The sequence below is a fragment of the Mustelus asterias genome, chromosome 12 (assembly GCF_964213995.1).
Source record: "Mustelus asterias chromosome 12, sMusAst1.hap1.1, whole genome shotgun sequence".
In the NCBI taxonomy this organism is placed as follows: Eukaryota; Metazoa; Chordata; class Chondrichthyes; order Carcharhiniformes; family Triakidae; genus Mustelus; species Mustelus asterias.
Genome location: NC_135812.1, coordinates 15,558,979 through 15,585,458, shown reverse-complemented (window position 1 = coordinate 15,585,458; position 26,480 = coordinate 15,558,979). Strand labels below are relative to the sequence as shown.

Below are 26,480 nucleotides of genomic sequence, written 5' to 3'. Positions count from 1 at the left end.
TCTAAAGAGCCTTGGTGCTCTGCTGCAGTGCATCATGCCGATGGTACACACTGCAGCCTGTGATGAAGGGAGTAAATATTTAAGGTGGTGGATGTGGGCTGCCAATCAAATAAGCTGCTTTCTGCTGGATGGTGTCAAGCTTCTTGGGTTTTGTTCAAGCTGCAATTATCCAGGTAGGTGGAGCGTATTCCATCACACTCCTGAATTGTGTCTTATAGATGGTAGACAGACTCGGAGAGTCAGAAGGTGAGGTACTTGTTGCAGAATTCCCAATCTCAAGTATTTATGTGGTTTAACTGGTGAGTCCAGTTACATTTCTGGTCAATGGTGACTGCCAGGATATTTACAGTTAGGCATTTAGCAATGGTAATGCCATTGAATGTCATGGGGAGATGGTTAACGTCTCCTTGGAGGTGGACATTGCCTGGCATTTGTGTGGCAGAAATGTTATTTGCTACCTATTGGTCCTAAGTGTTGTTCAGGTCTTGCAGCATGCAGGCAGAAACAGCATCATTAACTGAGGAGTTGCAAATATAAGTGCTGTTCAGTCATCAGGAAATATTCCCATTTCTGACCTTATGATGGAGTGAAAGTAAGGTGATAAGCAGTTGAAGATAGTTGAACCTAGGACTCTGCCCTAACAGATTGCTATTGTGACATGCTGAGATGATTGGACTCCAGCAGCCACAACCATCTTCCTTTGTGATAGGTACGACTCCAACCAGTAGACAGCTTTCCCAAGGTTTTAAATTTTATTAGGGTTCCTTGATGCTTTCATCGATCTAATCTGCTGTGATGTAAGAGGCAGCCAATCCCAGACATTAAGCGAATTACTTTTTTTAAGGTAAATTATCAAATGAATATGTTATTTATTGTAGATTGAACAAAAATGAAACATGTTTGCATCTTTTGTTTACAATAATGTGTTACAGTTGGAGAAACAACTGGGATGGATGCACAGATAGGTAGATTATGTAACTGGACTCACCAGTTAAACCACATAGGTAGATCTGTGTTCTTTGTTTAAGATTCTTTACAGAGGTGTAACATGCATTCTTTGTACCTGTAAAGTAAATGTTTTAAATAATACTAAACCCATTTCACCCATATATACATGTCAAATAAGTGCATTTTTGTTTTGCGTTGCAGAATGTTTTGTTTTTGCCAATAACAGCCACTATTGATTTGTTATTGGTGGATGATGTGTCTTTAGTACCCAAAAATCTCACTGTTTACAATCATCCTGATATTTTGGTAAGATGTGCTTTAATTGTTCAAAAATATGTAATAAAATTATAGAATAACAAGGATCTTTGTGAAAATCCAAGAGATTAAATAGACTATGGGCAATATTGAAGTAATACAGTGCACAAAATGGTTGTATGAGTCTTCGACTACAATTTGTAGAAACTGAATAATCAATCATCATATTCTAATTCTAAGCAAATGAAATTTTGGAATGCATTGCACAAAATTCTGATAATGATTTCTGAAACTCATGTAGGAAAAGATTAAATTTTATTTATTTGATCATCATAAATTAAATTGTACAGGTGCAAATCTGACATTTGGGCCACATTTAAAATGGAGTACCTGACCTCAGCGAGGACGGGGGGTCCATTTTGCAAACTAGACATTCCTGAACCGCAAAAAGGCCAGAGGAAAATGGTGCGGGATCTGGAGTACAAAGAAAAATCAGATTTCTTCCAAAAAAAACAAAGTGTGGCCATTAGCAAACAGCATCCACACCCAGACGATAAGTCAGCCTTATATTTCATAATAAAGTTACTGAGTGTCAACCTGACTTGGTTTATAGCAGTGTCACCTCTAAGTCAGAAAATCACTGATCGTTGCCTAATCAGGGTTTGAACAAACAATCTAGCTTCAAATTTCCTTAGTAAGCTGCTTTGTGGAACTATCCATGTTTAATGATAACCAAAAGTTGGTAGTGTAGGTTGTATGCATAGAAATATAAAATTACAAAGAAATATTGATCGATTAATTAGGCAAAACTGTGACAAATGTATTTCAATGCAGGTATGAATGGGATAATCCATTTTTGGATTTAGAAGGACAGATTATTATTATTATATATTATTTAAATGGTGGAAAGTTAGGACGGGTGGAATTCCAAAATTTAGGGCCCTAAGCACACAGATCATTAAAATATAGTATTCAGGTACAAGTGAAAATTAAAAGAACTGATTGGCTGGAATGTTAGAATAAGAAGGAAGGACATTTGGCTTCAAAGATATGCAAAGCCCTGGTTAGACCTCACCTGGAGTATTGTGTGCAGTTCTAGGCATCCAAAAGGATATATGAGCCTTGGAAGGCCTGAAGTGCAGTGTTCCCCGGTTCCAAAGGTTAGGTTAGAAGGAGAGATTTAATAAACTGGCTTACATGGCCTGAGACATAGACGGTTAAATACAGATTTGTTTAGGTTTTTATAATTTTGAAAGGAATTGATAGGGTTGTTAGAGAAATGTGTTCTGCTGGTTGGAGAGTCTAGAATAAGGCAACATAACCTTAAAATCAGAGCCAGACCATTCAGAAGAAATGTTAGGACACCTCTTCACACACAAGCTGGTAGAACTGTGGAATTCTCTCCCACACAGGCATTAGATGCAAGCTCAATTTACACTATTTTGAAAAAGAACAGAATAGTTATACTCAGTGCCCCGGCCACTATTTATCTCTCAATCAACATCACACACACAGATTATCAGGTCATTAGCGCATTGTCGCTTTTGGGAGTTTGCTGTGCCCATTTTGGCTGTCGCATTTCCTACATTGCAACAGTGATGTACTTCAAAAGCACTTCATTGACTCTAAAGCACTTTGAAACACATCTGGTTCTTGTGAAAAACCCTATATAACTCTTTGTTTCGAGGCATGGATAGGGTGAATGCCCTCAGTCTTTTTCCCAGGGTTGGGGAATTGAGAACTAGAGGGTATAGGTTTAGGTTAAGAGGGGAAAGCGAGGAACAACTTTTTTACACAGAGGGTGGTACGTATGTGGAATATGCTGCCAGAGGAAGTGGTTGAGGCAGGGACATTGGCAACATTTAAAAAGCATTTGGACAGATACATGGATAGGAAAGGTTTAGAGGGATATGGGCCAAATGCAGGTAAATGGAGTTGGCTTAGCTGGGCTTTTTGGTCGGCATGGACCAGTTTGAGGCGAAGGGCCTGTCTCCTTGCCGTAGAGTGCAAGTTTTTATTTTTAATCAGTTAAAATCTGAAATAAGTTTTTTTTTGCAAGCCAAGGGTCTAAAAGCAGGTGGTAGTACAGTGGTTACGTTGCTGGAATAGTAGTCCAGAAGCCTTGACTAATGACCCCCTGAAGCATGATTGTATTTCCTGAAAAATTTAAATTCATTCAAATAAATGCATTTGGAATAACAGTTAACAGTGGCCTTGAAGCTACTGGATTGTAGTGAAAACCCTCTGGTTCACTAACATCCTTTAGCGATAGAAGTATGGCATTCCAACTTGGTTTGGCCAATATGTGACTTTAGACCCACAGCTGAGTGGTTATCTCTTAAATGGTCTAGCAAGTCATTCAGTCATATTCGAGGAGATGGGTCGCCATAACTTTCTCAAGGGCTATTAGGGATGAAGAATATGCCAGAAGTGCCCATATGCCAAAAAAATGGTGGAGCCAAGCAAGATGGCTTGAGAGACTGAATGATCTATTCCTGCTTTTTTTCAGTTGAAACGTTAACTTGAGACTGCTTCTACTTGTTCGGGTGATTATAAAAGATTGCAGAAAGAGCTCAGATAACATTCTTCTCTCAACTGAAACCACTACAAGCAGGACTAACTGGATGTTAAACTATTTGCTATTTACAAATCCTAGCTTTCTGCCAATTAATTGTCCTGCATATGCCTGTATAGCAACAGTGATTATGTTTGAAAGAAGCACTTTGGAACAATCCAAGGACATGAGTTAAATTGTGGACTTGTGTATTTCTAAATAAACCAATGCCAGTAACATACATTTTATTTTTTTTAGGAAGTAGTTTATTTAACTGAGGGCTCTGGATACTTTTTCGTTAATACTACAGACACTGAGATTTTGACGAGCAAGTACCTGGAGGCCAAAAATTATGTACAAGTTAGTATCAAGTTCTCAGAAAGTCTTTCTACATTTTTGTTTTACTTGCATTGACACTCCTACCTTTGTTGTTGCAGATAAGGCCACTACAACCTGGAATCGTGACAATAAAAGCATATGATCTATGCCTGACATGCAAAGGTCCAGCCAGAGCAGAAATCTATGTTTCAGATGTATTAGATTTTGAGCTAGATCTTATTCACAAGGTAAGTGCGTTGTAGGTATGCAAATATAATGAAAAGCGTAATGTTATGCTATTACTACTTCAGAGCAGTTTATGGAGGGTCATCCAAACTCAAAGCTGTTGTCTCTCCACAGATGCTGTCAGACCTGCTGAGATTTTCCAACATTTTCTGTTTTTGTGTTAAATTCTTTTCTGATGGAATAAACATTCCCATACATATTAGAGAAATTAAAGCTCCATGCGGTTAACTTCCTTGGGATCACATTTTTGTAATCTAATATTAACCTAGTACTTTTAAATGCCTATACTTAAATCAATAGCACTTTGATGGGTGGGAATGTTTCAAAGAAAATCTCTCAGCCAACGAATGGTGTAAAGAAATCTGTATGGGACCAGGGTGGAAAATGAGCCAGAGTTTGTAACTAAATGAGCTATTTCATCATCCAAACCTACAGATTGAAATTGGAAAGTCTGTTCCAGTTAATGTCAGAGTCCTGGATTTTTACAAGAAACCCTTGTTGAACAGATACTTTCGTCACATGAATATAAGCTTACAGGCAGCGTCCCCAATTGTCACCTTAGAGTAAGTATTGAGCAAGATTCAGATGGTGTAATGGTTTGAAAATGGCATTTTAGAAAGACGAACCAAAAATATCAGAGCTAAAATTCATATTTCTTTCAAAGATCATTATTTTCTGGCTGACACAGACAGCATCTTCAGGTCTCGCCCACGTCAACGAACTTTTGGCTGGCTTGTGGCTTTTGTCATGACAGAAACCAGAGCGCCAGGGTCAGAAAATCCCGTCCTTTTGCAATTTGTTTATTGGTGTATAAAAACATTCATTTGCAGCAGTAGCTATATAGTTTGATACCAACTTTCACTACTTAGTAATAATGGGGTTCTCACGCTTGAGGGTCGAAAACCCATCTGGTCTGCCTGCTGTCTGGCTCCTGATCAGCTACCTCAAAAGCTGTATTTTCCCATACACTGACCCTCATTCTATTCACCCACTGGCAAGGGTTGGTGGTACTAATACACGGTGACCAGGTCTATCTCATTTCAGGTAGAAAAGGGAAGGTCTAAAAGGAAAGTGTAAAATGAGAAAAAAGAGAAATAAAGGAACCTACAGGAGGGGAAAACAGGAGTAACATAAATGAAAAATGTGAGAAAAATAACAAGTGAAGGAAAATGAAAGTGAAAAAGAGCGATAGAGATATAGAGAAGGCAAACAAAACTAATAGATAAGGATGAGGAAGAGAATAAGAGCTAATGGATAAGAATAATAGCAATATTGATGAAGTTCGCTGGCTTTGTTATACCAGTGGGAAGCTTTAGCCATTGACTGCATATTGAGAGATTCTGCTCTCAATTCCAATATATGTGCTTGATAGATTTTTTCCTCACCATTTATTGGATACGATCCAGTAATTCTTCGTCGGAGTTCAACCTGAAGAGACATACTTAATAAATGTTGAAAATTCGCTTGGAATTTGTGGAAGCCCTGTAACTGTATACATAGACAAAATCTTCTCCTCTCGCTGGTGGAGAGCTTGGTGGTGGGAAGGGCATGCAGTTGGATGTTAGGGAACCAGAGCCCATCACCTCTGCTAGAATTAATTTCTTGGTGGGAAGGCCCATTGTTGACCTTTCCTCCCTGCCACTTGTTGCAGTCTTTAAATTGCGAATTAATGACCACTTAAGGACTTCACCTCACAGATGCCAGAATTAACCCAGTGGTGGGTGGGCCTGTTGACATACAGAATGCACAACAGGTAGAACTGTGCGGCCATCTTGTCACCTCCAGTGGCCAGCAGTTTTCAGTAGGTTAGACCTCTGCGCTTGGGGGTCTTGATTCCAGAGGAAGGCCTGCAGCTGGCCTCGCCACTGTTTTGTGGTGCGGTGGGCCTTACTATAAAGAGACAGCACAGGTCTCTCTTCGGCTCTCAGCCAACAGGCAAGGCCCCCAACAGCTGAACGAGATCCCATTTTCGAATCTCCCAATTTGCAATTGACTGAAAGATGGAATTCGTATTGGAATGGGAAGGGATAAGGATGATTAGAACCAGCAAATCAGTTGATTTTCTTAGCTTGGGAATGTTGTGTGCTTTGGACATTATTTAATGTGGAGAGATCCATACTCTGGACTTATCCAAACTGAAGAAGAATTTTGGTGTTGAGCATTATGCTAGGATAATTTACCATATTCGTAAATATTTACGAGATATTTCGTAAATCACAGCATTTTCACAAACGTTTTCACTTTCAGAAGAATTACTGATTTAGATAAATATGCTGCAAGTTACTTAATTAGAGCCATGGCTTTGGGTCAAACCACTCTTGTGGCAACTGTTAGAGACAAAAATGGTCGAAAGTTGAGCTCTGCCCCACGTCAGATTGAAGTGAGTTTGTTTCCTTTTATTATCATGAATATGAGTTAGCCAGCATTGGCACATATATTTAATTTAAACACAATGCAAACAGTAATGGATTTGAACACCCTGAGGCCATATTGCACAATTTCAATCGAATGATGCTTTCCCTGAACAGTAAATTAGCAGTGCCTGTGTCCTATGGGAATATTTGCGTTAAAGTGTTGATTTTTCTTCAATATACTATCCCAAGTTGGGTGGAATATAGAAGCAGTGGGAAAATAAACCGAGGAGGCCTGCCACCCACTTAAATTTTCCTTCTGGTACAAAAACTGCTGGCTGTTCTTTCATTACCCTATATCATGTAAATAATGGTGGGAATCAGGGCCCCACGCTGCATACAGTTTCCTTGCTTGGGGGAATATTGCCCATAGGCCATGGGAAAGGGACAGAAATGTTGCTGAGTAACATGCTGAAGAATAGAGCTTGAGCATTGCACTCTTTCCCCCTTTTAACTCTCAAATTCTGGTGAGAGATCATCCCAACCTGAAATGTCGGCCAGGATTTTATGACCTCGCTCGGGCGAGGCTCGTAAAATCCTGCCAGAGGCCAACGGAGAATTCCATTCTGCAAGGCGATAAAACTCCGGCCGTCAAATCTGTTCCTGTCCACAGATACAGCCTAACCTGATGAGTATTTCCAGCAGTTTTTTGTTTTTATTCAGATGTCCAGCCTCTGCAGTATTTTGCTTTAGTGTCATTCATAGAGCCATGTTGCTTTCTTAACCAGTAATATAGGTTAATACATTCGGACATATTGTGTGCAAGTTTATTGGTGCATAAAAAAAAGATAAATGAGGATTTATAAGATTGCTCATGTGATGCTAACCTATAATTTACATTGGCTTCAGGTTTTCCCACCTTTTAGATTAATCCCACGGAAAGTGACATTGATCATTGGTGGCATGATGCAGGTTAGTAAACATAAGTAAGTTCATACATGTTTTCTTATTGCATGAATAGAGGATTTAGGAACACTGCTATTTCATGGGGGCCAAATATTTTCTGAATTATAGCATAAAATTAACATAAAAAAGATGAGAAGCTAATGTACATTTATAACAGATATGGGCCGGAATTTTCCAGCCGTTCACGCTGGCGAGTTTCTCTGGTCCCGCTGCAGCGAACCGAGATTTGGCTGAGCGCCAGATTCTCCGTCTTCTCTTGCAGTGGCAGTGGGACGTGAACTGCTGGAAAATTCTGGCCATTGGTGTTATACTTGAGAATCTTATGATGAACTTGGGATGTACAGTGTAAATTATATAAAATATTAAAAACATGCTCTGGAAAAACTGCACAACATTATACATTGGCTTTCGTACATACTGTACTGGCCTTATTTTTGTCTTATTAAATGGGAAACTGATGTTAGTAGGTTTAGAATTGCGCTTTATACCTGCTTGGAGCCACTAGAAGATTTGCTTTAGCTGACCTCAATTCCATTTTTGAGTAAATTATTGATATTAATTGAGATAGCTGAAATGGACCAACAAGAAATGAAAGAACTTGCATTTGTTTGCAACTCAAGATGGCCCTAATTTATTGTGCCTCCCATGCATTTGTTTGGTTATTGAACTACTGAACTGTAACTTAACATTCACAAAATTTCCTTCATTAGCCCTAAATGTCTTATTGTATAGTAGTTCAAATCACAAATCAGCTAAGACCCAGCAAAGCCCATAATAGGTTCTGAGACCAAACAAGCAATTCTGAAGCAAGCACGTTAACTACTGAATACTGAGGTGACTATAGGTGATATTTTTAACATATGTGGAATTTTTAACATATCCAAATATATTTTTCTAACAATCATCAGCAAAATTTTTATTCATTTCTTCATTGATTATTGTATGCAATGCTATTATCTGTGCTATAAGGTGAATGGCCTTTTGTAGAACAGTATACATTATTTAAGTTAGTGAATGCAATTCATCTCAGAATTATATTTCTAAATTTGATTCAATGGGAAGAACATTTAAATTTTACATGTTTCTATATCAAAAAGTACCAGGATTCATTAAAGGGTTTCTGATATGCGTATAGAACATTCTTCTTCAGTTCACAAGGTGGGTCTGACCCACAGCACCACAATCTCCACTACAGTTAGGACAAGAAGGCAGGTCCTGAATCCCTCCGAGCTGGAACGTGGATCAAACCCTGTGCTGTTGGCATCAATCTGATCCACACTGGCTGTCCAGTCTACTGAGCCAACTCGTCCCTAACAGGAGTCCAAGTTGCTGTGGCAACATTGACTTCTACATGCATGTTGTAGCTTGGAGCTATGGATAGTGAAGAAAGGGGCTGCAATTTCTTTCCATCACATGGCTGACCAGGAATCTCTCCCACTCTTATTACATAAGAGTGTTGCCGTATTGTTGATTGGAAAGGTTTGCAGACTGATGGTCAACCTCTTTGATCATGGTATGAACACACCTTTGGCCATAAAGCTCTGGAATGGGATTTGAACCCAGAGCTTCTGGCTCAGAGGCAGGGACTCTCCCTACTGTGCCATGAGGCCTCCTTGTACAGAATATGCAGGTATAGAAAGGTAACTTTTTCCACCCAGTATGCTGTTGTATTAAAGCAAAAAATGGCAGTGATCCAAAGAACAACAGAACATTGATTCATTGCCACCTCTCCCTTTATTTCTAATCTTTTGCCATCAGAGATCAGCACCAATTAGAATCTAATCACTCAATAGCAAAGGGAAATTAAAGTAAAAAGCAAGAATGGTAGAATTCCAGGAGGAATTCTACTGCCTCTGAATGGACTAGAAATAGATTCGTTGGCAATAAGATATAAAGATGGGGAGGTAAATAAATTCACAAAGAGAAAACTTGTGAGAAATTATCTCCTGTATCCTTTAAACTAATGTTGTTTGTATGAGAAAACAGTAAGCTAAATCTGTTGGGAAAATATCTGGGAAAAAGAACTTTCATCTGAAAAGTAATAAACATTCTTTTATTTTGAGAGGTGTTGATTACAAGCTTTGTTTCATAAAGAAAATTAGCATTTTCTAATCCATGTGTTGCAATTGATTGCAGGTGATGTCTGAAGGTGGTCCACAACCACAGTCAAATATTTATTTCTCAATTAATAATAACACCATTGCCAAGGTAAATGAATTAGGGCAGCTGACTGCCCTGGTGGTGGGAACCGCAAAAGTGACAGGTATTGTCCAAGCTGTCGACGATGACACAGGAAGGGTGGTTGTTTTCTCTAAGGTAATATTACTTTTTGCCATTGAGTCTGCTATAGACTTCCACCCAAAGACCCAACTTTTAATTTGGCTCATGAAATGAGGGCTATTGGTTTTATGCATCAAAGGCTTCTTGTCATTTTTGCCAATCGAAAGCAAATGAATGAGGTTTACATTTACTGTCTCTGTTTGGTTTTGTGCATTCCTACCAAAAAAAAAATCAGTAGTTGTAGAAAGATCTGCTGTAGAAAAAAAGAACAGATAAAAAGACGAGTTCCTTTAAAGCTTTTAAGTTTTACCTTCCAAAATTTATGTTGGATAATGGGAGATTGGATCAGCTATTCATCCTTCTGCCATTTCAATGTATTACATAAGTATGAGACCTAATGTTTTCTGCCCTAAATTTAAGGGTGGGATTCTCTGGCCTCACCACCAGCGTGGACGGTTTGAGAATTCCAGCCCATATATTTGAGGAATGGCGTTTATTCGTAACTAATTGCTTTTGCTGTACTTATTGAACAAAATTTAATGGGGTATCCCACCTGGCCGCCTAAAAAGTTGGTGGGGAATGCATTCCCTCCCCTGACCAAAGTCAGCCCTTCCACAACCTGGAGGAGGAACATCCACCCCTCACTCTGGACAAAGTCCTGTCATGGGGTGTTACCGACTAGCTTGCTTGTCCCTGTGAGCAGTGGCCACTGCTGAGGCAACAGATTGGGGGGGGGGGGGGGGGTGGAGGTAGGGGTTTGTGTCTGTGGTAAACCACTGTTAGCTTATTACCTGTATATGTGACATGCCTGGACACATCCCTGCCGGTCCTACCCGAGACTTCTCTCCCCCCCCCCCCCCCCCCCCCCCCCCGGTCCAGGTATAAAGGCGACTGCTCCCCACCCCCCTGCCTCAGTCTGGACCAGTTCATCGGCATGGGTGTGCTCCAAGTCTTTTGCTAATAAAAGCCTATTTGTTCTTGCGTACAAACTAGTCTTTGCTCGATAGATGGTGCATCTGTGTCCCATAGTTACTTTATAGGTTTTATTTGAAAACTGAAGCTGTTCTCATTTAAATGTTTTAGATTTTGATGAAGACCTAAAAAAAATTACATAAATGAAGGTGACTAACTCTTACAAGTACTGTAGTCATTCTGTGCCCATTTAATGCACTGGCTTGTTTGCTTTTTAAATAGTATACAAGCAGTTTTTTTCAGAAGGCTGGAATGTATGTGTACTTCAAAGCTACATACATCAGTGAACAGCTTCCAAAGGGCTACACAAATATAAGATTCTTCTTAAGAGTAACTAGAGTTTTATGTTTTGACAAAAGGATGAAGTGACTGTAGACGTGATTCAGCTAAAAGGGATAAAAATCCATGCCCCAGTAACTAGATTGAGGACTGGAACTCAGGTACAGAATACAATAATTTTATATATTTACATGTGGATCAAGATCAGTACTGTAAATAATGTGGCATTTTATGTAACATATTTTATAACAAAGCAGAAATAAGTAATTTTTCAAGGCAAAACAACATGAAACACAATCAGCAGGATATTCTGCCCACTCCCCAATGTGTTTTCCAGAGGCAGCCTGCCATTGCCCAGCGGTAGGATCTTCCGGTCCTGCCGCTGTCAACACATTAACCTGTTGTTCGTATTGTCTGTTGCCAGGGACCCCGTGGCGGGGATCACGTCGGCAGGAATGGAAGATCCCGCTGGTGGGAACAGCCAGAGTATTTTGGCCAATATATTAGATATATGTTATTTGTATCATAGGGTGGAATTCTGAAGACTAAATGCAGTGGCAGGCAGGAAGGTTGGCGTGATTTCCACTGGGCAGCGAGACAGCTGAACACGCATGATCTTCACTATTCAGCTGATTAATTATGCACCAGCGAGGAGCTTGGCCAATCTCTTGGCAGGGTGGGCAGGAATTCGTCTTCCCCACTGTTATCTCTCAGGGTCGAAGATTCTGGCAGCATATTTAAACAGTACCCCGGACACTCACTGCAGCCCAGATGTTCTATTGCACATAGAATCCAGGCACCGATAAAAACCAAACCATCAGCACCACATTTCAGCAAAGCCTCTCTGGGGATTCTCCTCCAGGCTGTCCAGAAAAGACAAAAGGTCCTCTTTCCTTGAGATGGAAGCAGCAAGTCCGCCCACCTGACCATGCCAGCCAGGGAGGATGTCGGCAGGGAGGTTAGCACCCATAGCAAACAAAAAAAATGACCGCCCCGCAGTGCCACAAAAGGATGCATGTTCTGCTCTGCCAGTGTAGTCAAACTTCTACTCCAAGCTCACACTCACATAAGGGCATCGGGCAATCTAAGGGTTAGAGCCCAGAACGATGTCACCCATTACCAGCAGGTGGGTCATCAGCACTGATCGTCTGCCAGCCACTTTAAGTGGTGGCGGAGAATTATGCAAGATCCTGCGTCTTAATCCCTTACTGGGGAGGTCTCAGCAGACACAACAGGCATGCTGCATTTGAACTGCTCTTTAATCCATAATGCGCACGGTCAATCTATCTGTCCTTACGCAGGACAAGATCTCCCATAACAAAAGGGAGAGAGCCAAGATGGGAGGGCTGACCCCAGAGTTGAGGACACTCTCCCCATTCAAGGAACAGGTGACAGAGTTGATCCTTCTCATGTGGAACGCAAGATCAGCCTCCCCCACAGGCCAGTATACCTCAACAACATGCAGACAATAACTGAGTGATCTATTAGAATGTTAACATAGTAAGGGTTAATGTGAGACTGGAGAACAGTACCACCCACTGTATAATGCAGAGTCATGGCAAGGGTGAGTCAGACTAAGAGTATGCAAACTTGTAGAGAAGTAAGCATGGAGTTGGCTCATAGTCTGGGCTATACTTTGTACATATGGAAATAGTTATGTTACCGATAACCACTACTGTTCAACCTTAAAGGCCTCTGAGTCTTTTAGTGACACCTACTGAACAAACCCTTAAAACAATCTCTAATGTATGAGCCTGCTGAGTAAATCACTAATTTTCTCTATTCCAGATACCAACAATAAAAAGGGAAGAACATCCTTCTCTAGCCCCCAGACCACTTCTGCTAAGAGAGCAGGTCAACTATCCAATGAAGAACCATCACTGTATTCACCTACATCCTCCACCAGCTCAGATATATGCACCTCGGTGGGACCTAATTCTAGAATAGGTTTGGGTTCACAATCTGATGATCACCTCACCAACACAGGTTCACAGCTAGTGGAGGCAGTGACAGCTGAGGTCTCTGACACGTGGACAACTGCTGGAGATCTGGCCCCTGCTGAGTCTGATGATGAGCCTCGAGAATTGGCTCTAAAAGAAATGTTGGAGGTGCAGAGACAGGCAAACTGGAACATCAGGCAGACGGGGACGAAGGATGGCGGAGTCTGTCAACACTCTGCCTTATGTCATGGCTCCGGCATATGAGGGCATGGAAGTCTCCATTGGAAGAGTGGCAGCTGCCTTTGAGAACCAAGTCCAGAGGTTTCTGCTGGATTGTACTCAGTCCTGCACATGTTTGCTCCAGGCATGGATGCAGTCTAGCAGTAGCTAGGCTAGCGGGGGACTGGGCAGCTCAACCAATCTCCAGGTGCCGCTTCTCCTCAAGGATTTATGGAGATGTCAGGATTTCAGAAGGAGGAGGAGCGCAAACCAGGGACCTGTGGGCATCCACCCAGGGCACTCCAAGAGTGCCTTGCCACTCTTAACTCCCTTCTGCCAATGACCCCATCAACTCTAGCAGATCAGGCTAGGAAGGCGCACCTGCTCCAGAACAGGAGACTCTTAGAAGACTGGGGCCCTCAAGGCCTCTGGCTACCAGAGGACACCTGCCAAAGTAATCTCAGAGAACAGTAGTCAGCAAGCTGCCTGCACCTCTGCTGCAGATGTCAAGCCACACCTAGACGTAACAGTAGGGTTAGAAAAATTAAGTTTTGTATGCACTGGTGGCACTGACATTCACTCATTGTACATACTTATCACTCTATCAATATATCTTACATTAATCTGTCTCCAAATCTCATGGATCCAATGGCTAATCTATGTGATTCAAGGTCCTGCATTCATTCAAGAGTCAAACTTTTCCCCCTCACAATGAGCTCACAGCTCAAACTTCAGTTGCATTAATTCTCACGCAGTCTCTGTGTGCAGCTTCTATTTCAGCATCTGCGACATCAGCAAAGGCACATCATATGTGACTGATAGTTGGCCATATTACTGTCATCCTTAAATCTAAGGCAAACATTTGAGTTCAGGAGAATTGCTCATCAAGATTGCTGATTATCCTACTGCTGTCTGTTGTTTTGTGGATGGCACAAGTATTTCTCACAACAAACGTTATAATAATTTCTCCAAAATGTTCTTTGCAATGGCGTTTATTTTATAAGTGAGTTTTTGAAAAAGGTAGTGTTAAACATCGAGCACCATAGGCTTTCATGCCTCTAGCTGCTTATTGTCTCTGCATTTAAGGCTGATTGCCACTTTCCTCATGTATTTAAGGATCAATTGGGAATATTACAAATGTCTGCAAGTTGGGCATGAGTGTGTGATGTCAGATGTATGTTTTCATCTTGATGAAGCCGTCTCCTTACTTGCGAGGATCTGACATTGCTCCTGGATGGCTGCTTAGCAATATCTTACATGAACTTTGTGTATAGACACAGCACACAATCGATATGGTATTCATTGCATGACAATGCACTCATTGACTTAAGGTATATAGAAAAGATTGTTTTTTGTGAGGTGGACAATGTCAAGGACTGTCATGCTCTTAAAGTGATGCTTTTGCACATCTCAGTCCTCAGCAAAGTGTGTGGAGGGAAGAAGTTGTCATTGACTGCTGTGTCACTACTGACTGATCCATGTTTCTCCCTGATGCAAAGGTCATCCAAGACAGAAACTTAGCAGTCTTCTGACAAATGCAGGGTCCTGAGTGTTCATAAATAATCAAAGCATGGTCCTGTGAAAACAAACCTTGCAGCTTTGGGTGCATGATGGAGAGTCACAGTGTCCTGATGTGCGAAGACCTATTGGGGGTCACTAATAAGATGATGCCTCTGCATTATTCATCCATGAGAGCTGACGATTGGAGAGATGAAGTTCTCCAGATGCTGCTCCCCACTGAGACGTTGAAAGGGCAAACCACTGACAAATGTTTTTATTTGTTCAGGCTGGCTTGCTAAGCTAGTTTTATACACACGAGTGTATCCAAGAATGCATTGGCTTTTCAGCCACTTGAAAGCTGGCATGCTCACTGACTTGGTGATGTCATGGTTGGAAGAACAGCACTACATGACATTGCTTAAGGATGTATGCTAATGGAATACTAATCACATTCCACAGTGACCACATGTTCACAAGGCTACTGTGTCTTCCAAGGATGACCCCATCATGAGGGCATATGGTGACATGCTGCTTCTGTGATCTTGGTGAGATGTCTCACCTTTTCTGAGATGTTCACACTGAGAATGAAGGTGTTGTTGTAGAACTTTGATAGTCAATATTTGTCATCAGCTTTTTCCTACTGGAATCTTGGAGCTATGGGGTTGTCATGGGCACATCTGTCATGTTATGCCCTTGCACTGACATCTTCATGTGGCTTGTCTGAATGCTCACCCTTTTCTTAGCCATTTTCTTCCACGTCCTCCTCATCCAAGGCGATGAGTTTCTCAGTGTCTCCTTCTGGACATGCCCGCTTTGCAGCGCAAGATTGTGAAACATAGAAACTAGAAGCAGGAGTAGGCCATTCAGCCCTTTGAGCCTGCTCTGCCATTCCTGCAGCAAACACACTCTCTGTGGTGAGTATTGGGAAACTGAGCCTGACTGGTCTAAGTATCTTTAAACCAATGGTTTGATCTATTAGGGAACTTGTGACAGTATGTGCTGCATTGTAGATCTCCTCAGATACACTCTGGCCGATGAATACATGCCATTAGCCATGTCTTCTGGAGGTAACCTTTGTCATCGAGGAGCCAATCCTCCAAATACTGAAGTCCCTCAAAGATACGTGCGAGTGACTCAAAATGGAGGAGTTCTGAGAATCCTGGGTACCTAACACAAACACGCTGCATCCGCTTGCTGTGATCACAAATTAGCTGACCATTCAGAGTGTGAATTCCTTTCTATTAATGAATCTCTCAGGCTGCTGCCAGGGAGCTCTCAGACCACGTTTGAGCAGTTGATGATGCTTTAGACTTATTGGAAACCTGAGATCACTGCAAATCCAACAGCTCTGGCAGCCTGACTTGCACCATCCATGTGGGGCTGGTCGCAATGGTGAGCTTTATTGAAAAGGGCATCTGTCACCTTCCTTATGCTCTTGCATGTCACCAATTGTAATATTCTGCAGAAGTCCCTAATGGTGCCCTGGAAGGATGCACTAGCAAACAGGTTTAGCGCAGTGATAACCTTCTAAGCAACCAGCAAGGGATGCCCTCCAAGTCCTTGTGACAGGGGTTCTTCATGGAGAAGCTGGAGAATGTGAGCTACCACATCCCTAGACAAGTGAAGATGCCTGTGGTGCAGTCTTTTACTCATCTCCATGTATGAACTGCATCTTCTATAATTCCTTGGTCACGCCAAATGTCTGTGGATTTTGCTCTTCCACAAGATCGGCTGAGACTTCCTGGGGCCCTGTTGACTCTTGCTCCTCAGGGCAATGGTCTTCCCGGAGCTGTCAATCGGTGAAAAGGAATGTGGGGTCAAACAATCAAGGGCTACTCTTCTCATTCTAGTAATTGCTATCAACAAAGCAGCGTACCCTTCAGCCTGCATTCTCCTCTGCTCCTTGTATCTACGAAAGGATACAATTGAACAATCAATGGTTGATTCAATCAACCATTGAATGATCTCACTCCAGTTCCAAAACAGGAATTCAGTCTTTAGCCCTTGACCTGCACATAGCATCCTCCGTCCACCCCTTGTAGAATGATTACATCCTGGAAGACAACAGATGGCTGAGTATCCCCCTCAGCGGATATCTTTTGTGGGGTATGAGAGTAGTCATTCCTCCCACATTACTTAGGAAGGTGCTAGATCAAGGGCACCCAGGTGTGGTGTGGATGAAAGATTGCCAGGAGCTATTTTTGGTGGCCAGGCGTTGACTTCCAGATCAAAAAGACGGCAGGTGCTTGTGAATCCTGTGCAGTAATGCTGAAAGCATCGCCGTTGTCGCCCCTCCACCCATGGGAATGCCTGAGGGTCCATATAGACTTTGAAGATCTGGTGGAAGGGAAAATGCTTTTTGCCCACTTGAAATGACCAGAAGTAGAAATTTTGATGTTGGTGTTCGCAGAGGCAACTGTAGAACGACTGACCAAGTTGTTTGCTTGTTTTGGAAGCCCTGATCAAATAGTGAGCAACAGTGCGCCCACAGTTTGTGGTGAAGGAATTTGTGGACCATCTCGACCACCAGAGTCTGACAGATGAAGTCAGCTCCAAAGGGAGGGGTCCCTTGGAAGGCGGGTTAATCAATTTTTAAGCACATATCACAACACACCTCATGCAACAATCCAAGTCTCTCTAGCGTCAGTGATGTTTGGTCGCAGATTGAGGACCTGATGCGGCAAGAGGAGAAAAACGAGAAGTGGTAACAAGGAACCAAGAAGGGCAGATAATTGTGTTAATGTATATATGTTATATGAGGGGTTTTGAAGTAAGAGGGGCGGAGTGTTATATATGTTAGGGGCATGCCTCTTTAAGAGAATGGGTCACTTGACCCAGGATTCAAGCTCCAACCTGGATGGAGCTTGCCTAGTCAGCCTTGAGCTGACTGTGCTAGCATTAAGACGTGTTAAACTGTTCCAGTAAGTTTGCTACCACTGACCTTGTGGTTTATTATTTGTCTCAATAATGGACCACATATTCAACAGAAACCCTCCTGGATCCAGATGCCTCCCCTGAATGGTACTGTGCCCTCTGCCTCCCAATACCATGCCTCGAACCAAATGCCTTCGGTGACTGGCTATGCCCAACTCACAATCCTGTGCACAACCACGATTCCATATACCTTTCATATTTTTACAAACTTGCCTTTTCACTTTTAAAGATCTGTTACTTGAAACTCCCAGATCCCCTGATATACTATAATTCTGACCCAAGCTTCGTAGACATTGACCTGGATGGTTGAGGCAGTGAGGAAGCAGAGTGGGATCCTCTTTCCAGAGGAAAAGGCCACCTTCCCAAACATAGCAGGCATGGATAGAGGTGGCTGAAAGCATGAACATATGGACTGTTGTAATGCGGAACTTTGTTCAGTGTGGGAAAAAGTTCCATGATGTTATTCACTCTGGCAAGGTGACCACAATACCAAACCCTCATTTCAAGTTTCTGGGTAATCAGCATCACCAGCTGAAGAGCCTGAGGGTGCATGGTGTTCTTGAGCATTTCCTTGTGGCCAAAACTGAGTGGAAACCTGTCCGCAGAATTCATTCCTGGAGAGGTTTCCCTGCCACCATACACCTAATTCCACTAACAACAGCAAAGGAATTTGGACTTTCACAGTTGTTAAGTTTGAATCCCGTTATAATGAGTCAGTAATGTGAAAAGACAGATAGTGAAGAGAACTGTATCTTTATCAGACTAATTCAAACGGGTTGCTTCATACTTGTATTGCTCAGTCATTTTGTAATTTTCCTCAATCAGAACTCTTATAGTATGCCACAATGCGTAGGGGAATGAGATAATTGTGAACCTATTCCATGTTTACTCAATAATATCTCAAAAACAGAGAAGACTTTGAAATTATATTTTGAGAAAAATATTGTGATATGATGTGCTTGTCCTTAAATTTTAAACATTTAACCATTTTTATTGTGAAATCAATTTGTTCAGTAGCAATATCGATAAGTAGCTAACTCTTGAATGTATGAATCCTTAGTCTTAACATGGTGTGATACACATGTTGTAAAATGTGTTACATTTGAATTTTTCAGTTGCCAGTGTATGCAATAGGAATCACCAGTTGCCAGACTCCATTTTCCTTTGGTAATGCGGTGCCAGGTCTGCTATTTCACTGGACAACAACAAAACGAGAGGTGATTGAGCTTGTCAGCAGACACTCAGAGGTAATAGTTATTTTCCTCATTTGTAAAAACAAACGTTTGATTTAAATGATCATTGTTATTCAGTATTTATATCTAATCAAAATCACAGCTACACTTATTTCTAAAATATTTGATATCATCTTTATTTGTACAAATTGTTTTTGGTTGACATGAAATGCTTCGATATTTAACTATCCTTTAGTATGGAAGCAAACAGCAGTAGAAAAAGAGAAAACATTTGGCCATCTGTGATAGGACTGGTCATTAAATTAAGTAGCTTTATCTTCTGTCCCTGATGACAGTCATTAATTAACTTTCCCTCATTTATAAATGCATTTAATTTCCTCCCACTCAAACCTTAGTTGGGCCAAACACTGTTTCCTAGGCTGGAGAGATTAGTGACCTGCCGAAGACCTTTACTATTGATCTAGGTAATTGGGCATGTACAAGAGAAGCCTAGAGATTCTTTCACCAAAGTTCATTTTTATCAGGGAAATCCCTACACTTTGATGCACAGAAAATTGGAATCATGTGTAATGCAATAGATCATTAACATGATGTGGCACTCTGCTGCCCTCAAGTGTTTTGTTTTACTTTTTAAACTTTAACTCAGTATTAAACACACTAAATATGTTTGATTCTCCTTATAGGCAAAATTGAAATTCTTTTCATCTTCCACTGCCTTCAAGCGTTGTGGTTATCTTCTCTGGCTTGCATTCAAGAGACAATCTTAAAGTATTTTCCTAAAATTATTGTTTGACTATATTACAACAGGAATGATGGTTCATAAGCATTTGTTACCTATGAAGCACAGTTGCATTATGAAGCATGTCTGCTTGGTTTATAGATATCCCTACAGCTTTCTGCAGAACATAATTTTGCCATGCTACTGTACAGCAAAGCAGAAGGGAAAACAGGTTTGAAAGTCACTATAAAGACGCAGAATCCATCTGCTGGACAGTTTGAAGGATATGCTGACAAATTTTCTGATGAGATTCAGATCATGGTAATTGCATATGCTGTGTTTTCATTTTCATTGATTTTGGAATTAAATAATAATTGGACTTCTCTTGGGATCAGCTCTCAAGTGGTGCAATACATTAGTTGCTTTGCATGCTGAACTCCAAGAGAATTTGGATCTGTGGTTATACTTGCAATTTGGCTGTGTCTGATCTCAGGTTGATTATTAGAATCCCAGAGAGAGGAAATATTAAAAAGCATATCAACTCAGCTGCTTTTGTACTAATTCCATGTTGCAATGGACAATGTATCGGGATGCAACTTTAATGTTTTTACACAGCTTTATCTGTGTATATAATATATATAAATAAATGTTATCAAAAACACATGAAAAGAAAGTCCATTGACCAACACCACTCAAGTATATTCTGATAAAAAGAAATTTCTAACATAAAAGATGTAGAAATTTGATGTGTCTTCACAGTCTAGCACACTTATACACAATGCATTTTTACACGCACATGTATTTTCTTCAGCAAAAGCTTTAAGTGTAGTTAAGACAAATTAATAATAAAATATAGTTGCTATCGCTTTTACTGGAATGAATCCAGCTAGTTGTTTAATATTTTAATTTTATTCATAATATTTTGTTGGAAAGGATTCCTACGAAAGCTCGAAAATAATTGCAATTTTGTGTTTCATTGCAATTTGTTTTTGTTCAGAACTGACCGCTTATAATCTGAATTGTGGCTTTTCTTGCCACAGCGGCGAGTGTTGCAAGAACACATGCAGGTGTTGATCGGATTAATGAGGATACTTTTACAATAACAAATTTTCCTTTACTCATTGTAGGTTTTTGGAATATTGCAACTTTTGCCCCTCTCTCTACCAGCAGAGGAAGTGCTGATGTCACCAAACTCCTATCTAAAGTTACAGACCTCTAGGTGAGTTTATTTGTTTCTTTGAATTATGATGATCAAGTTTGAGTATAATCTAAACCATGACATTAACAATTTATCTTCAGGGAAACATCTTCAACCCAACTATCTTCAGCTGCTTTATCAATGATCTTTTTCTATAAATTCAGTTGTGAGTCTGCTCATTAACAATTCCGGTGTTCAGTTTCTTTCATGTGAAGTAGCAAGTGCCAGCCTATAGGAGGACAACTTCATCATTAACAAGCACTTATGTGGCGTGCTTGTAGCCTGTCACTTGTCAGGCTAGGACTGACTGACAAATGATCAGTCTTGCACCACTAAAGTGCCAGAAAATAACCATCTTGAACAAGAGAAAGCCCAACCATCTCCCTTTGACCTACAATGGTACCAACATGGCTGAGCCATCCACCATCAAAATCCTAGGAATCACTAACTGACCCAAAGTTGAAGTGGACTCAATATCAACACCATGGAAACCAGACAGAGATTGGTACTTTGCCACAAGTGTCTCACCTCCTGACTCTTCACAGCTAAAGTAAAAGTTAAAGCGAATTTATTAGTCACAAATATGCTTAAATTAACACTGCAATGAAGTTACTGTGAAAATCCCCTAGTTGCCACATCTGCCGCCTGAACAGACACACGGAGGGAGAATTAAGCATGGCCAATCCACCTGACCAACACATTTTTCAGATTGTGGGAGAAAACCGGAGCACCCGGAGGAAACCCACGCAGATAGGAGGAGAACGTGCAAACTCCATACAGACAGTGACCCAAGCTGGGAATTGAACACGGTCCCTGGCGCTGTGAGGTAGCAGTGCTAACCACTGTGCCACCATGCTTGTCTATGATCTGCAGGATTCAAGTTATAGGTGTGATGGAATGCTTTGACAGCACCTCCCTTCCATGCCGTATCCGACCAAGAAAGGCAAGTGGAATAATGCCATGGGAACACCCCAACTTCCAGGTTCCACTCCAAGGTAAACACTGTGTTGACTTAGCCATGACTGCCATGCCTTCATTGTCAATGGATTTTATTCTAGAATTCCCTACCATAATCATTTCCAAGGGCTGCAGCAGTTCAATATGATTTCTCTAAGCTGCCTTTTCAGGGCAATAAACATGAACATGTCAGTGTCGCCCAAACACAACAATAAATGATTTGCAACACATCAACCAGGTTACTCATTTTGCTTTCTTTCTCAAGTGGGTTTTCCATTAAAGCATTACAATTTAATCTTCTTTACATTTCTTATTGATTTGAAATTGTATACAAAATGTTATTTCTGTTGTTGCTTAAAAGTTCACAAATCTGAAGTGGATCCAATGAAGCAATGGGTGGGATTTTTTTAAGGTTTACTATTTTCTGGGGCAAAGTTACAATACAATGCAAAATGCCCCAGTATATTAAAATCCAGCCCATGTATGGGATTTTATTGTGATCCTATGTAGGCTTGTGCACCAAACGGATCACAAGAAAAAGTTGCAAAACTATACCAAACAATGACTGACAACTCCGAAACATTGAGAACAAGGCAATATATGTCATTACATTTCATTTTCCAGTTTTTGGCTACAGATTGTTACAGACAGAGAATGGATAGCCTGTTCCTATCTTAGTCATTGATTAGTATTGCCAAGCTAACAAAGAAAGCAAAGAGAAAAATCGTCATGGGAAGTAAAAGCTGCGTTTAATTGTCATCTGCAGCCAGAATTGATGGGCCTTATTGTTCATTGTAACTCAGTGGACTAATTAACAAAAGAAATAGGGGCAGCAATAAGCTGTATGGTCCTTTCCTTGAACCTGCTTTGCCATCCATTCAAATAATGGGTGACATTTTACATCAACTACACTTTCCCACCCTATCCCTTAGTACCCAAAATCTATCAAACTCAGTCTTTGAGACACTCATTGGCTAAGCATCCTCAACTGTCAATCCCAGATAAGCCCCAGGCACACTTTCTCCATTTAATTTTGCTTCTTATCGCTGAAGACATTTGACCTACTCATTCCTGCCAACCCCAGCATCTCATATGCTACCAGTTCCCCACTTATTTCCTTCCAGTACTCTTGCTAACTCCATTCCAACCACAAACATTGCCAACTGGGGAAGTCCTGGAATACAACCCACCAAAAGTCTCAGCAATCATGACAGCTTGCTGTGATCTGCATATTATGGCAATGAGGGAATGCTTGCTGTTTCTGGAAGTAAAATTATGCAAACAAGGTGGAAGGATTTTCCTTTCTTGAAGGGCTTACTCAGAGAAAAAAATCATGAGACTGGACAGCCAGTAAAAATAGGACATAAATGATAGAACAGTCATTTCAAACTTAACCTGAATAATAAAGGGGAGTCCTGAGAGGAAATTGTGGTTGGTTAGTGGCAGATTGACATTGGTTGGCAATGTTCTCACTCCACGCTAATTTGCCAAAGGGAAAGAAATGTAATTCCTCGTTAGTGATTCTGAAATCTTGGCGCTCATCAAGGATGTTAATTCTGGACAACAGACACTTCCCATTTCAGGCATCCAGTGCCAATATTAAACACTTCCAAGTTAAGTAGGACAGTTGGATGTAAATTTTACTTTCCTAAGTTGAAACAATTTTCCCCAACCATATTCTCAAAAAAGCATTCTGTTGAGCCAGAGTGGTATTTTCTCTGTTCCCCCTTGGGTTGTTCAAGTTTCTTTTCCAATTAGTGCTGAATTAGTGACAATTTTGTGCTGTATGCCCATGCCATAAAGGAACTAGACTGTCCAAATTCAATTCAGTTAGGAACCTTACAAGCAGCAGACAAAGGAAACTTTCATCTCATGGGTCAGTGCTGGATTTGGAGCCTGCTCCAAAATGTTATGGTCAGTGTCGAACCTCCTATAGCATCCAGTTACCAAGAAAGCAAATAATATTTAATATATAAGTATCTGGAAATCACTGCTCCTTTTTGGACTGAATTTATAGGCCTTAATGGGGATGAGTACAGAGGCAGCCGGCATGGAATTTCCATATCGGCAAGCTAGTTTTCTGACACCATCTTACTTACTCCCAGACTACTTTCTCAGAAGCAGAAGGTGAGAACCCAGCCTCTGCAGCAGGTGGCCAATTAAGGCTCATTAAAGGTCCATTGAGGCCTATATTGTCAGAGGCTGAATGGAATTTTCCAGTCTGCCTTTGGAGGCATCGAAGACCAATATAGCTACCTGAAGGTGACTCTCCGGTGGCAGCCCAGCAGGCCATTTTGGGTTCCCCATCCACAACCGTAGCCCAGATGCTAAGGGCACTTTTATTTTAATTATTTATTTTGGGTCATCCTCCCAAGCAGCCTGCTGCTTTTTCAGGAATGAAGAATTTTCGGTTAGCCTGCCATTCTTAATTGAACAGCGAGCCTGCCCTCTGACCACTAATTGGTTAATTCAGGGAACATCACAGCCCAATGACTGTTATCCACGTAGGACAGAATTTTAACTTTGACGTGCCGTTCCTAATGTGAACTTGTAAGTGTGTGTCATTTCCATTCCCTTGCTCTTTCCTGTTTCCCACAGTAAAAATTTAAGGTGCCAGTGGAATGCACAGGAAGCATGAAATTCCATGAGAGGGGTAGCTTCTCGTTGGTGAAAACCACCATGCTACAGCTACGGATGGGCTATAAAATAACCTTCTGGTCAAACTGAGGCTGTGCGTCACTGTCAGAATGTTTCAGTGGCCTTCCATTGTCCAAGATTCATCACAGGTGTATTGGAAGAACTCTCAGACCTCCATTAACCCCGCCCACCCCACAAATGTCCCCTGACTTGCCCTTGCTGGTCCTGGCTGTCATTCTCCTACTCCTCTCCCTTGTGCCACGAAGGTCAACAAGGAAAACTGACCATCTTAGGCACATGCCACCTTTAAATATATGTGAACTGGACACCATGATATTCACGCATGCCGCTGACTTTATCTTGAAGACAGGCCATAATTACAAAAGATTTAACACTAATGAGTATTCATGACATGCAAGTGGGAACCTGCCACAGGACAGTGAGGCCTGACACTGCTGAGTTAAACTCTGCATATCTACCCACCATTGGCAAATCAAAATTTTGGCTTCTGCCTAATTCAATCACCCCATGCACCATGTTTTCCGTTCTTGCAGACTCCATAAAATCCCCATGTAGTGTGGGCTTCTGATCTCCAATTGAACTTAATGGAAGAGTTCCCAAGCCCACAGGGAAAATTCCACCCATGGAAAAAAGTATACGATTGCCTATAGTAAATATATATATACCTATACTAAAGCTATGGTTTTAAAGTTCTCTTTTTGGAATCAACAGGGATGGCAAAGCCTATGTCAAATATGAAGTGCGCAAATGTCCTCATAATAAGTCTGTGATAATGGAGGACGGACATGGTGTTTTGACATCTGGACCCAGAACTGGTTCTTCAGCACTCACAGTAACATCACTCGAATACTTTGGACTGAACCAAACTACTGTAACAGGAGTAAGAGTAAGTACTGCCCCGTTTGGTGAATTATAATGTGAATTGTGAATGGTGATTTTAAATAGCTTCATGACATTATTATTTTATTAATTTGCGGGATGTAGGCATCACTGGATAGGCAGAATTTATTGCCCATCCCTTGTTGTCCTTGAGAAGGCGGTGACGAGCTACCTAATTGAACTGCTGAAGTCCTTGAAGTGTAGGTATACAAAATTTGCAGCATACAGTGCTGTTAGGGAGGGAGTTCCAGGATCTTGACCCAGCGTCAGTGAAGGAATGGTGTTATATTTCCAAGTCAGGATGATGACTGACTTGGAGGGGACCGTCTAGATTGCAGTGGTCACGGGTTTGGAAGATGCAAGAAATTAAAAATGGCTTCACCAAATGGTATGGTTCATTGCAGCCTAAAAATATAAAGCAATAATGTGCACAGTATGGTCCTGATCTCAACTGTGCTATAATGTGGATGTGCAAAGTAGAGATCTTATGCTTCCTAACACTGAATAGTAAAAAAAACCGCAAACAAATTAACCCTGAGATTGTCATAATGCAGTCCCAAGTAATTTATTACGGTGAAACATTGCTGGAAGCCTTGGAGTAAGATGCTTAGATGTACTCTTGAGGACATGTAAAAGACCAGGTCTGGTAACTAGTCTAGTAGACTAGTAACTAGAATGGAGATTAGAGATAGAACTATAATGCTATAGAGGCAATTCACCAAACCTTAGTACCTGTTGGATTCTGCTCTGGGAATACAGAGACACAAATCTTGCCATCAAAATTCAAGACATTGGAGTGCTTAGGAAGCTGACCATGTTTTACTTATCAGCCCTTCTACATCTGCAGATCTCTACTGTTGAACCAGTAAAATGATTTCCTACAAGTACTCTAAATAAAAATCTATAACATATTATTGTCGTCATAATTATCAAATTTGAGGCATACTTTGGCTGAATTCTACTTCCTGCATTCAGCCATTTTGTTTTCCTCAAGTTCAATGTACGCATGGTGCATATGCAGGTCTGTTTGTACAATATCATGAATAGTTAACGAGCAGGATTCTCTGGCCAAGCACGCCCCAAGACCTAAAATTCCTGTCCGAGCTCGACGGACC

The 26,480-nt window shown here is 41.1% G+C and overlaps 1 protein-coding gene across 1 annotated transcript in view; it reads left to right on the top strand.

The window, feature by feature from the left end:
• Positions 1 to 26,480, top strand: part of LOC144501872 (nuclear pore membrane glycoprotein 210-like) — a 154,846-nt gene that overhangs the window by 94,000 nt on the left and 34,366 nt on the right. The window contains exons 19-30 of the mRNA XM_078225916.1: positions 1,150 to 1,254; positions 4,016 to 4,117; positions 4,195 to 4,323; positions 4,757 to 4,884; positions 6,569 to 6,701; positions 7,582 to 7,644; positions 9,775 to 9,954; positions 11,250 to 11,330; positions 18,878 to 19,009; positions 19,836 to 19,994; positions 20,801 to 20,892; positions 25,198 to 25,372. Of these exons, the coding sequence (XP_078082042.1) occupies positions 1,150 to 1,254; positions 4,016 to 4,117; positions 4,195 to 4,323; positions 4,757 to 4,884; positions 6,569 to 6,701; positions 7,582 to 7,644; positions 9,775 to 9,954; positions 11,250 to 11,330; positions 18,878 to 19,009; positions 19,836 to 19,994; positions 20,801 to 20,892; positions 25,198 to 25,372 (1,479 nt within the window). The remainder of the gene's footprint in view (positions 1 to 1,149; positions 1,255 to 4,015; positions 4,118 to 4,194; positions 4,324 to 4,756; positions 4,885 to 6,568; positions 6,702 to 7,581; positions 7,645 to 9,774; positions 9,955 to 11,249; positions 11,331 to 18,877; positions 19,010 to 19,835; positions 19,995 to 20,800; positions 20,893 to 25,197; positions 25,373 to 26,480) is intronic.